Genomic DNA, 13050 nt, shown 5'->3' on the forward strand with positions numbered 1-13050 from the left:
TGGGAGGGACTGGAAGGAGAAAAAGGGGAAGATGATGTAACTATGTTTTACTTTCAAAGGAAAAAAGTAATCTAAGTCTGAAACTTAAATCCTTCCCTAAAAATGAGTTGATGCTGAAAAGCATTTGGTAAAGGAGGTTGGTTTAAATGACATTTTAATTATACAAATAAGTTATATTTCATTGTTTTCTAGTTCCTCAAACAGACCATACAATGGGGGCTGGTAAGGTGGCATAACAAGGGAGAGCACCTGCCACCAAGCTTGGGGACTTTAGTTCAATCCACATGGCAGAAGGAGATAGCTGACTCTCAAGTTGTTCTCTAATTTATGCGCACGCACAAACACACACACACACACACACAAATTAATGTGAAAAAACTTAGAGGCAAAGTTTTCTTACATTAAAATAACTTTAAAAAAGTCAGGCTGCTTCAGCCTGCTGATACTGAGAAGGGCTGTTAACAGATGTAACCATTATGATTCATTTAGCAGTCAGCTCTTAAATATCCATGGATGCCGAAACCTGGGGCTGCTCAAGTGCTTTACAAGAAACGGGATTTTGCATGTAACTTATCCATTCTCTCATAGACTTTGTAAATTTCCATCTTTATATTACTTATGCTCAGCAACGCAATGCCACAGCTGCCCAGCTGCTGCATGGCACTGTCTCAGGGATAAAGACAACGATAGTGCTAAGTAATATACAAATTAAAAATATTTTTCATCTGCAGTTGGCTGAGTCTGCGGATAGAGAACTCTCAGATACGGAAGGCTGACTAGACTCTGAAGTCACTGCTGACATGTTAGCCAGGATAATGCACAGACACTCTGTATTTCAGAATCTGATGCACTATTTATCATTCTTTAAAATATTACTTCTATGATCTATAACCATGTATCACTCTCATGACACAGAAAAACATTTAACTCTATCAATTAATAAAAGCACGGGTTCTAGAGAAATCTGCTCAATAACAGAGAGAGTGAAGGACAGGACGGGGAAGTTACATACTTTCTCCTCAGCTGAAACAAAGACTTATTTTCAGGACAAGAAAGCACTATCAGTGGAGCCACACAACTGCAGGATGTTGTTTTAGAGGCACAATTTCTTCTCTACAGTTATGAAGATTAAAGTCTCACACTAGTATACTACAGAAACAGTATTTCCTAAAGCCACCTGTGTGGATCACAGGCTCTCCTTCCTCCCTATCCTGTTTGTAAAGGAAGGGGCACATCCCCCTTGCCTGAATCCAGAGAGGACCAGTGACCACATAGACCCCTGCACACATTTTGCACAGTGAGCCCCTGACCTGAGAAAGGCTCTGACTACGTGGACTGTCTTACAAGTGGTCCTGATAATAGTTTTTGTAGAAGGACCCGAGGAGGAACTGAATATAATAATTAGGCATAGACTCTAGACACCTGTCCTGGAAAGTATGATTTGAATTTTAAATTGGCTACATTCTTAGATTATCAGAACTATTTTCTTAAAAGATCTGAAACTATTGTTTTAAAGTTTCTTATGTCTCAGGAATGATAAATATTCTTTCTTTGAGGGGAAGAATAGTTAAAATATAAAGTTGGAAAAGGACTGGTGGTGCCAGCCTGTAATAAATCCTAGCCACTTGGCAACCTAGAGCAAGGTTAAGGCCAACCTGGACCTTCTCTCAAAACAAAAATTAAAAAGAGGGCCGAGGAGTGCTGTGGTAAAACACTTGCCTACTATGTGAAGTACTAGGTTAGTCCTGACCACAAGGGACACCAGTAACTAATAAAATTACAAAGTTTCATATTAAAATGGACCTTTGAGATTTGTGTCACAACAATGAAAAAGAAGTCCTCAAGAAAGGCAAATGGGGTCATAACAAGTCATATTTGAAGCCATGAGATAACACAGAAGAATGTGTCAGCTGCACTTTCCTGCTGTTCTGCAATATGCTGGCTCATTTCTTTAAGGAACACTGGCAGAGTGTGTACCTGTGTGAGCACACCAAGGTGTGAGCTCAAGACGGAAGACAACTTATGGGACCCAGCTCCCTTCTCTCTACCATTAGGACCGAATCTAGGTCACAGGCTTGATGACAGATTTCCCACCTACCCTGATCCATTCCACTGGCCCCAAAGAATGCTATTTCTGTATAGCATTACTTTTTATATTATTTGAAAAGTATTTTATTTATCTTCTAGTTATCATTTAATATGTTTTCCCAATTCAACAGATTGGAGAAAAGAGGTTGACTTAAAAATGTTTGGTATATAACTCACTTTATATTTTAAGACAAGAAAACTAACTTCCTAGAATCTGTCTGGAGCCCCGCTGTGTCTGTGAAGAGGATGGAAACACCACCTTAGGCTGAGCTGCTTTCCAGTGGGAATAGCCTACCACTCCCTGCTTCAAATCCATCCACAGCGCCTGGCTTCCAGGAAACGACTAGGGTTTGGGGAGCTCCTGAAACCTGCTCATCTAATGCTAGTCAAGTCACTTCCAACACGGAAAAAGTGTCAAACTAGGGATAGGGTTCTCAGAACTCCATACAAACTAAGCAATGTTATCATGTTCATTTAATAACTGAGGACGAGATTAAACTTTTAACATAGTAACTGAACAGATTTCATAATTAGAAAACAAAAATTGATATTGTAATACCTATAACATAGTATTCATAATAATCAAGTTAGACTGCCCAAAGTATTTCACAAAAATAAATTTTAGCCAAATAAAACTACATGGCAAGGCTCTGCAGTAGAAAAAGCTAATATATCATTATATTAGAAAAATGCTGAGTATAAATAACTAAAATGATGTTAAATCATTAATTTTTAATTTTTTAACCATTGGCGATCAAATGTCATTGCTAAACATAACCCAGTCTCTCAAAAAGCTAATTTTTGCACACATCTGAATTCCTGAAAGATGTTACATTAAAATTCATCATGAGAGGGGTTGGGGATTTAGCTCAGTGGTAGAGCGCTTGCCTAGCAAGCGCAAGGCCCTGGGTTCAGTCCCCAGCTCCGAAGAAAAAGAAAAAAGAAAAAAAAAAATTCATCATGAGAAAAATTGTTACAATGTTTGGAAGCTCATGAGTGGGCTTCAATTCTAAAGTTGTAAAGAGAAAAAAACAAAATGTAAGTGAGGAAACTCTGAAAAGAATATAGCTAAAGTTTGACTTTTGAGATCCTGGATATATATTAAAAGATACCAGCACAAAAAATAAACTGGGGGAACTGTTTTGGGGGAACTGAAGACAGAGCTCCCATGAAAGGGCACTGTCTGTTTTTCTCAAGGGCTTGAATCCCAGCAACCACACGGCAGCTCACAACTATCTGTAGTCCTGTCCAAGGGGATCTGACACCCTCTTCTGGTGAGCACCAGATAGGCATCTGGAGCACAGATGTAAAAGCAAGCAAGACACCAATATTTGTGAAAATAAATAAATAAAATAAAATCATTTTTTCCTTTTTCTAATTGATTAGAAGAGTTCTGTTTTAGAGAAAGTGTAGTTTTCAACGAAATCAAGATCCAAGCATTGAATACTATCCACTATTTAACACAGTTGCTGCTGAAATGGCCATCAACGATCTTTGTGATTCCTACTGAAAAGTCTAAGGTAAGGGATTGAGAAATAATGTCCAGTCAGTAAGGATCCTTGAACAGTAACAAAATAAAACAATCCACGTTCAAGCAGGATAACAATTCGCTTATCCCAAAAGGGTTAAAGAAGAGTCTACTAATTTATCTTTAGACAGATCTAAGTCCCTGTTTCCTCTAGTTTACTGTCAACTCTTGGACTAGATAGTTCAGCTAAACTGTAACTGGCCAAGAAGCTACGTAGAGAAGGGTTAACTTAGGATTCAGCTGGATTAATGGTAATGTCTGGATGACAAAGCCATGTGGTTTGTGGGAATTCACCACCCATGCTCTGTACTTTAGTCTATCCCTACTTTGGGCTTTAAAAACACAATTTTATCTATAATAAGGGAATGGAACGACCTGCTCTAAAAATATATATATATATGATAGCAACCTCAATATATATTTCTTTTATTGTCTCACATTAGAAACATCAATATCTAACAAATACGAAGACCACACAAAACACAGCACAAAGAAAAGCTCCACAGGAGACATGGGAGGAAAGCAGCAATCTTTCTGTGCACCCAAAAACAGCTCTGGAAGAGAAGGTGGCTGAAACATGTCTCATTCTTAACATCAAGCCCTAGTTACGGTTTTCACATTATATTTTTTAAAGTAACAGAGTTCTACTGAATAAAGAAGTGTCATTGTTTCTACTTTGGGAAATGAAGTTTCCTTCTTGAAATGATGTTTTGCAGGAAGTAACAATCAGTCTGAATATAGCAATGAACCACACTCCCTAACTGAGAGACAGGATGACATCCTAATTGCAGCAGTCTATGAGCCAGATGTACATGCCTAGTATCCCATAAACTACAGACTGTCAAAACACCTACTACTCTGGAACCAACATGAAAAGACACAGACAAATCACTAGTCTTCTTGTAGCAATGCCTCTGTGAGCACAGGGCTCCCTGTGCTCTGAAAGACCTACCTGAATGGCTGAGTTCATGAAACATGTGTTTCCCAAGTTACTTAGGCCACACAGGCCTGGCTGTTCATTGTTTCTTCCAGGTTCCGAATAATCATAGTTCTTGTAAGCAGTATATGATGGGAGACAATAATTGGAGTTTTTCACACTGGAAGAAAAAATTTAAAAAATGCAGCTAATTACATCACAATATAGTTACAATAAAGAGTACTTTAAACCTATTCATGAGATATGTGGTTAATTAATAAATATGTTTTCCTGGACACTCAACTAGTACTTTCTGAGATAGCATTTTCAAATTACGGCATTCTTTATCTAAGCAACAGAACACTGTATCATAGCACGTCACTCAATAAACCCCACTATTATAACATTCTACCCTGGGTTAATCGGAGCAGCATCATGGCTTGCTCCATTCTGCATTGCTCCATCAAAATTAAAACACTCAGATTTTAGACACCAGCCGCAGCAATAAATCATCTCATGTATGTCCCCTTTGAATTAGTCTGCTAGTGTAAGGGTGAGGACTGTAGGGGCATGAAGAGATGGGCTTTAGTTACAGATGAGCACTGAGAAGCCCAAGGTCACTGTGACATCACTGTTGAGATGCACCGAAAGTTCTACTTGTAGCTTCTATGCTAGACTAGCAAAGCCAGCCCTGCAACGCAGAGAAGAGCCCTGATCAGAACACTGAATGGACATGGACCGTGCGCAAGGAGACCCAGTGGACACTCTTTCTTCCAGTTGCTGCTGTACCACACTTTTACCTTATCAACTCTAAACTGTTTAAAACCACTCTGTCATCTAAAATGAGCAAAGCAGAGTAAGTTCAGAAAAAATTAAGTCAATAGGTTAAATCTTATTTTTACATATAATTTTGTGAAAAGGTGATTATTTTTTTAGAGACTGACTGTTTTATAAGAATATTTATAAGAAATTCTTTAGAGCAGTTTAAAAATATCAGACTTTTCAAGATTTTTTATTTCTTAGGATGAACTTGAATACAAATCAAGGTCAGGGGCTAAAAGTAAATGATGATGTAAATAAAATACAATTTTACAAATATAATAAACCAGTAACTAGTAATACTGATTGGTTATAATTTACTTCTGATGGTTAGCTCATTTCAAAATAAAATATTTCATTTTATTGTTCTATAACTATAGAACTCTCACTAGGGTATTATAACAGTTTACATGAACTACATTACTGCTTATTCTAAAAAGGTTTTAGTGAACATACACACACCACAGCAAACAGATAATACAAAAGTCAGAACAGGACAGCCCAAGAGTAGACAAGTGGTAGGCAGCTTGTCAGACAATCAGCAGCTGGAGGTCATCAAGGACACACCCTTTAACTCCTGTGATCACACTGGAGCACGTCCACCATGACAGACTAATTTTAAGAAAGGAAATTATCTCAATTCCTGTCTCCAGGACTAGAACCATCAGTCAGAGCTTGGCTGAGGAACTTTATAGGAAAGCTTCTTCCTCCTGGCTACTTTTACATATTTATTTAATTTTTTCTTTAATTACTTTTAAACCATCCTTTGTCAGTGAGTTTTAGTCAACAGAAGTAGAGTTTTATCTTTGGTTCAGAAAGGAGACATGATATTCTAAACTTCCCTAAAGGTTACAAGATCACAAAAACATACTACTGTCCTTCCCTTTTCTAAGAGGGACTACACTAAAAAGGTCCTCTTCCATAATGCGACAGCACTTAGAGACTCCAGAAGCCCCTGCTTTGATGCAGTTGCTTACACATCTTAATTGCTAAGCCTGTCTCAGAGATCCTGACCTTTCTCTCTCTCCGGCTCTCTCCTGATACAATCCCAGTTCCTAAGCATGTTTGACCTAGCAGAGAGGGTGGTCTCACTCTTTCTGTAAAGGACTTTCATATCTTTTGCTGCAGTCAGTAGACTTATCTGTAACTCTAAAAGCACAGCTTTCTCTTTCCCGTTGCTCATTTCCACACTCCCAGCTGATACTGAGATTTTTTTCAGCTTGTTTATCCTGTAATTTTTCTCTTGCATTCTATTACAATCCAATAAAAACATCCTTCTGAGACAGTTTTTTAATGAGACCATGCATATTTTTTCAGTTAAAAAATACAGGGCCCTCTAAATGAATGAATGAATGAATGAATATCAGCTCCCAGTCTTCCTAAAAGGGATCTATTCAAAGATTAAATAAAAATATCAAGGTCCAAAGAAATGCAAGCTTGATGAAATCAAATTCACATTTCAGGACTTGTAGCGTTTGTTTCAAACTTAATTAGAAAGCAGACACACAGACTTCAAGTTTCTTCTTCTTTGTAAAATTACTAGCCTTATTACTTCTGTTTTATAGTCCTAGTAACTAAAAGCTTGCCAGGTACATGTTGGCAATTTAATGTATCACCAGAATTTAATTAAAATCAAGCTCTTCTATACAGTTTTTTAAAAGGCCAGTATTTGTTGCACATCTCTACACATAACAGAGAAGGGAAAGCACATACACCCTGGCTATGAAATGTGAAATTTAAGTAGCTACAGCAAAAGAGCAAAGTCCGCTCACTATATACTCCTGAGTGCTCATGTGTACACCCTCCCCCAATTACGGCACATCTTCATGCTTATCTGAGAAGTGTGTGTGTGTGTGCGTGTGTGTTCGCGCATTCACTCTTTCCTTATAGCAACACAGATGTTGGAAATTTTTTATTCATTAGAATGATAATAAGTCTTATGCTAAAAGTAAAACAGACTATTTTGATGGGCTAGAATTTTTACTTATTAGAATGGGAAAACGGTCTGAGCAAAGCAGTTGTCTCTCTGTTTTAAACTCCGACTCTTTGAAGCAGTGTCTATGCTCTGGTTAAATGATGGGCATTAGTGTAATGTTTACTCAGAGACTATGACAATCTACCTGCTCAGAGATGATAGTGGAAGCCAATGGACTCCAAACACTTCACTAGTTACCTCCTCTGCTGATGGATATGCCACATTAATGCTTGGCAAAGAAAGTACAGAAGCTATCCAGTCAACAGAATATGCAGGAACTGAGAAAGTCCCTGCACTCTAGAGACGCCTCTCTCTGTTTTCCTAGTGACTGGAAGCCAGTCATCATTTCTGAAGCATATGCTACTTTGAAAAATTAAATTTACAGAAATATTAATAGGAGTTTTAAAAAGTATACTGTGTTGGGGGCGGTAGTGGTGGCGCATGCCTCTGATCCCAGCATTCAGGAGGCAGAGTCAGAAAGATCTCTGAGTTTGAGGCTAGCTTGATCTATAGAGCAAGTTCTAGGACAGCTAGGGCTACACAGAGAGACCCTGTCTCAAAATCAAGCAAACAAACAAACAAATGCCAACCCCTCCCAAAAAAAAATACAAAACAAACAAAAAGTATACTATGTTGAGTCTGTATTGTAAACTCCTTAATATGTGAAAATGGAATCAGATCTGACTTTTTAATATAACTTGCAGATTAATTTTCAATCAGTATTGCTGTTTGACATTGTAAACATATGATCAAGTTTACTCTGCAGTTAATGAAAATGTGTTCAACTAGGGTATTTAACAAAAACAGATGGCATGTCCTAGATTTCTATAAAATCTACAATTACTGCTATGACTTAATCTCATACAGGGCATCATTTCATTTCAAAGGAGACTGAATAAAATTAACAAAACACCTATTTTGATACGGAGTGTTAAAATCTAGATAGTACATCATTAAAATACCTTGAGTAACAATGTTAGTAATATATCAAATAAAGTAGTATAGAAAAACAAGGTAATAAAACCATTAATATTTTAGAAAATTGGCAGATTTAAAAAATGTTTATAAGTTATAATTGAGGCAAAATATTTTATCACCTAAGAGGTAACATTGCTGTACAGGGTAAATGAAGTGTACTCTAAAAACAGACGCTTCACAATTTTTTTATATAAGGTGTCAATTCTTTTTTTTTATTTTATTTATTTTTATACTCCAGATTTTATTCAATTTTATAAAACTTAAATGAAGTAATTGCAAGCGTTCTTTATCCTATTTCCAATAAGTGTTATTTCTGTAGTTGTAAATGTTTTATACAATCCTATCTATATAATTCTGCAGTTTAACTCTAGATTCTAACATTTAAATTCTAACAATTTAAATCTTCCTGAGTGTCTACTCAGGAAGTTTTAAAGCTCTGCTTGTCAACCTACTCTTACTGAAACTGTACCATTTCTATCTGAAGTCTCTGCCTATTTCTTCTTCACGTCAAGTGAAAATCAAGACAGCCTTATGTAAAACAGTCACTAAGTATATTAATTCAAATTACCACACACACACACACACACACACACACACACACACACACACACACACACACCTACCTACAATTCTGTTCATTCCTCAGAAAGGTAAGTCATGCATCCAACTTTCTTTCAAGCTCACAAATGATCACAGAGGAACGTCTCAGGAGGCAGCTTCTGTTACAAGCCCCTAAAATAATCTCCAGCTCCCCTCAGGAGTTCCTGTTTCAGAGGGTCTGAGACTAGAGTGCATTAGGATATTTTTATTTTATGAAGGGGAAAAATAAGACTAAAACAGAAAAACAAGAGACACATACACCAGCACAATAACGCTAGTCAAAATAGTGTCTATTAGTGAATACCACTATGTCCTGTTGAGATGAGCGTAAGGGCATAGTACACCTGTAATTGACTTATTTTATAGTAAATGTGGTAGCCATCTGCAATTAGTATAAACAAAATTTTATCCCCAACAAAAAGTAATTTTGATGAATTAAAACTCTAAGTCTTTTGTGCTGCAGTGCCCATGTTTCCTTATTATGGACTTATTATGTGACAGTGCAATGCTAGTATATATTGCATAATTTATGAGTTATGAAATGAAGTTATGTTTAAAGACTGTTTGAATTGGGAAATATCACTGAAAAGGTGTGTTAATATTCCAGCCACTTAGAGAAAGCCTAGGGACAGATGTTACTGTTTAATTTTTTATGGTTTTAATTTACAAAACTAATTAGTGGGAAGCTTGACAATGTAAAATACTTACACTCAATTCCTTCTATTACCCACTTATATCATTTAGTTTTCTGCTTCAGATAATTTCTCACCTTTACAAATGTGTTTATCCGTGAAAAACAAAATGAGTTTTTTTTATTTCTTTACCTTCTTTTATATGCTTGATTAATCATGGATTAAAAGTTCTACAGAGAAACCATGCAGAAGACTCTGCAATGCTAACATTACTTTCCGTCTAAGGATGGTCTGGGTTGCTGATCCACTGACCTGGAAGTGTACTCTTTGGTAAACTGTGCTGTTCACACTTATTTTTTAGTATGTCATAGAACTAACCCTTTTCATTATTTTTCCCTTTAAAATCATCTTAGCTCTTATCATCTACTTAAAACCCAGACATGTCAGAAGCACTTTACCAAGTTCCTATAAAACATAAGAATTTCAACAGGGATGTTAAGATGGTAAATGGAATTACTGCTTGATTTATGAATACTTCATAAACTGCTTTAGTGTTTTCAAATGTATAAGTATGATGCCATCTGAGAAGTGCACTAGCAAGTCAAATCATCTAGAGTGTAAAGGTAACACATAACCACGGGTACCTATCACACCCACTAATACAGACAGGGGATCTTATGTGCATCAGAGTTCTCAACCCTGGGCTGGGAAGTTCCCCAGTAGGATGGCTCAGCACGCCAACTGTTTAGCACAGAAGCTTGCCTGGCAACCTGAGTTCAGCGTCCCTAAGTCACATGATACAGGAAGGACCACCTGATTATCAACTTTTTAAAATACAAGTAAGCAAAGCACATATTTCCACATACTACATAATTCTAAATATCACTTAACATAAAAAACCCTTCTTAGTATTTAAAAAGTGCTTTTCCCGTGGCCTCTGCTTTCCAGGTAAGACTCACTGACACATGCCTTATTACGGGTGGCTGACCAGACTGAGATGACAAACGAGTTATATCTGCCTATAAAAATGTCAAGGTAGAATCTAAATTTTAGAATACAAAATTCTGAAAGTTCTTTTTATTATTTTTCAGCCAACTATTATACTATTCTGTATTAAGTCAAGTAGTTTTTAAAAATGTGTTTATTTCTTGTGAAGTGACTCTTGAAAGAACTATCAGTAATTTAAAGGAAAGCAAATTTTGATTCAACGAAGACTTTTACCCTAAATTTAGATACAAGATATCTTTTTGCCAACCAATTAAACAAAGAGGTTTTAAGATTCAGTGCTTACTTTCTGTTGTTGATGTTGTTATAATTATTTGATAGAGATGAAGGAGAGATCTTTGGTAAAGTTGAAAAATTGGATGCACCTGGGGACCTTTAAAAATATGAAAATGTCAAATTAGATAAAAAATGAAAAATTATGAAATTATGAAATAAAGAAAAGAAACAGATGACAATGTTTATAGTAAATGAATACTAGAAGTCAGATTTTTGTGATCAAACTGATTACAGTATCATTTGGTTTCTAATTTTCAATGTATTTTTCATTTGAAATATAATGGTATAAAGGGAACTTTTTCAAATAAAATTTATGAAATTATAAAACTTGCTATTCCTATAAATCTACTAACTCAATATATCACTTCTCAGGGTAGAGTTCCTAGCACTTTACAGTCAGTGTCTGCATTTAAAGGGATGAGGCTATTTATTTTCTCTGCAGGTGCTAAGGTGCTGTAGTTACACGCAGTGCTGACACAGGCAGTTTCAGAGAATGTACCTGATTCATAAATCCTGATGTCACTTGGAAAGAGCAAAGGAGAACTTCCAACGGAATCCCAAGAAATAAGTGTGGACAAAACTGTCTCTGGAAAAACTGAAGACCATATATCTATTGGACTTTATGATACTCACTTCATTAATTCATAATCTTTTTGGGTTGGGGGTGTTAATCTCTACCATGACTGGCATTTAGATAGTAAATGTACTTTAAAGGCAGACAGGAAAATCAATAAATCTATTACAAATAATTAAAGTTCATAAAGCTGCCTGAAGGATTCAATTGTCCTTGAGTTCTGTAAACAATTTATATTTCCTATGTAAAATCTAGCTGGTGACTGAACACTGCAGTGCTAACTCAATCACGGAAGTTCTAAACGAGGCCCAAAGTGATGGACAGACTTTGAATCTCCGCCTCTCTTCAGGTGCTGAACAGGCAGGACAATATAATCTACAAAATTTACATTTAGCCTTTATAGAAACACACATGTTACATGAAATAAATGGTGGGCAATGAAATTTCTAAAATAGAAGAAAAAATTTTAAAGTGTAAACGTTTTAAAAAATACTAGTAAAAATTGCCTTTCTTTGTGAAGATTCTTTTTGCTGAAAATTGCGTATTGATGGATTATGTTAGGTGCCTTTCCAAAAGGATGATATTTTACTGTGCTAAGCTAAAATAGAAAATAGTTTTAAGAGAAAATATGGTAGAGAGAACATTTTAAAGCTTTGATGCTGCTAACATTTTAGCTGGTACTTCCCAAATATTAATAAACAGAAATATCTTTGCCTTTGATAACTAAAGTCTTTTGTTTGTTTGCTTTTTTGAGACAGGGTTTCCGTATGCAGCCTTGACCTGGCTGGCCTCCATCTCAGAGAGCACCTGACTCTGCCTCCCTCCCCAGGGCTGGGCCTGAAGGTGCACACCACCATACTGGCCGCTTCTTAAACATTTTTAAGTAGAAGGGAAAAAAAAATCTAATGGGATCAGAGTTTGAGTTGCAGCAATGAATTGTATATATTAATTTTCAAAACTCAATTCAGTATTACATTCCAGAATTCCCTTCCATTTTACTTTGAGTAAAAATTATGAAAATAAAGATGGGCTCCATCTAATCCAGTGGAGACATTTGCTGCCTGTCCAGAGCCTTTACTACTGATGAGTAGCTGAATTACAACATTAATCAGATTACTATTATATGCTTTGTTCTTAGTGAGTCTGAGAATATAGGAATCAGAGAAAGGACTGGAAGAGCTTGAAGGGGCTGGAGACCCCATTATGAACAACAATGCCAAGCAACCAGAGCTTCCAGGGACTAAGCCACTACCCAAAGACTATGCATGGACTGACCCTGGGCTCCAACCTCATAGGTAGCAATGAATAGCCTAGTAAGGGCACCAGTGGAAGGGGAAGCCCTTGGTCCTGCCAAGACTGAACCCCCCCAGTGAACATGATTGTTGGGGGAGGGTGGTGATGGGGAGAACACCCATTTACAGAGAAGGGGGAGGAGGGGTTAGGGGATGTTGGCCGGAACCAGGAAGGGAATAACAATCGAAATGTAAATAAAAATACCCAAGTTAATAAAGATGAAGAAGAAGGAGGAGGAGGAGGAAAAGAAAAGAAGAAGAAGAAGGAGAAGAAGGAGAAGGAGGGGAAGAGGAGGAGAAGAAGAAAGGAGAAGAAGAAGGAGAAGAAGAAGAAGAAGAAGAAGAAGAAGAAGAAGAAGAAGAAGAA

At 36.7% G+C, this 13050-nt stretch overlaps 1 protein-coding gene across 3 annotated transcripts in view; it reads right to left on the reverse strand.

Moving 5' to 3' along the window:
- Usp15 (ubiquitin specific peptidase 15) overlaps positions 1–13050 on the reverse strand; it is a 92004-nt gene that overhangs the window by 36550 nt on the left and 42404 nt on the right. For 2 of the 3 annotated variants that reach the window (XM_032913272.1, XM_032913296.1), the window contains exons 7-8: positions 10828–10914; positions 4569–4713 (exon numbers count right to left, since the gene is read on the reverse strand). In XM_032913272.1, coding sequence (XP_032769163.1) covers positions 4569–4713; positions 10828–10914 — 232 coding nt within the window. The remainder of the gene's footprint in view (positions 1–4568; positions 4714–10827; positions 10915–13050) is intronic. The other variant, XM_032913281.1, reaches the window with a different exon arrangement.

Source organism: Rattus rattus, chromosome 1, assembly GCF_011064425.1.
Source record: "Rattus rattus isolate New Zealand chromosome 1, Rrattus_CSIRO_v1, whole genome shotgun sequence".
NCBI lineage: Eukaryota > Metazoa > Chordata > Mammalia > Rodentia > Muridae > Rattus > Rattus rattus.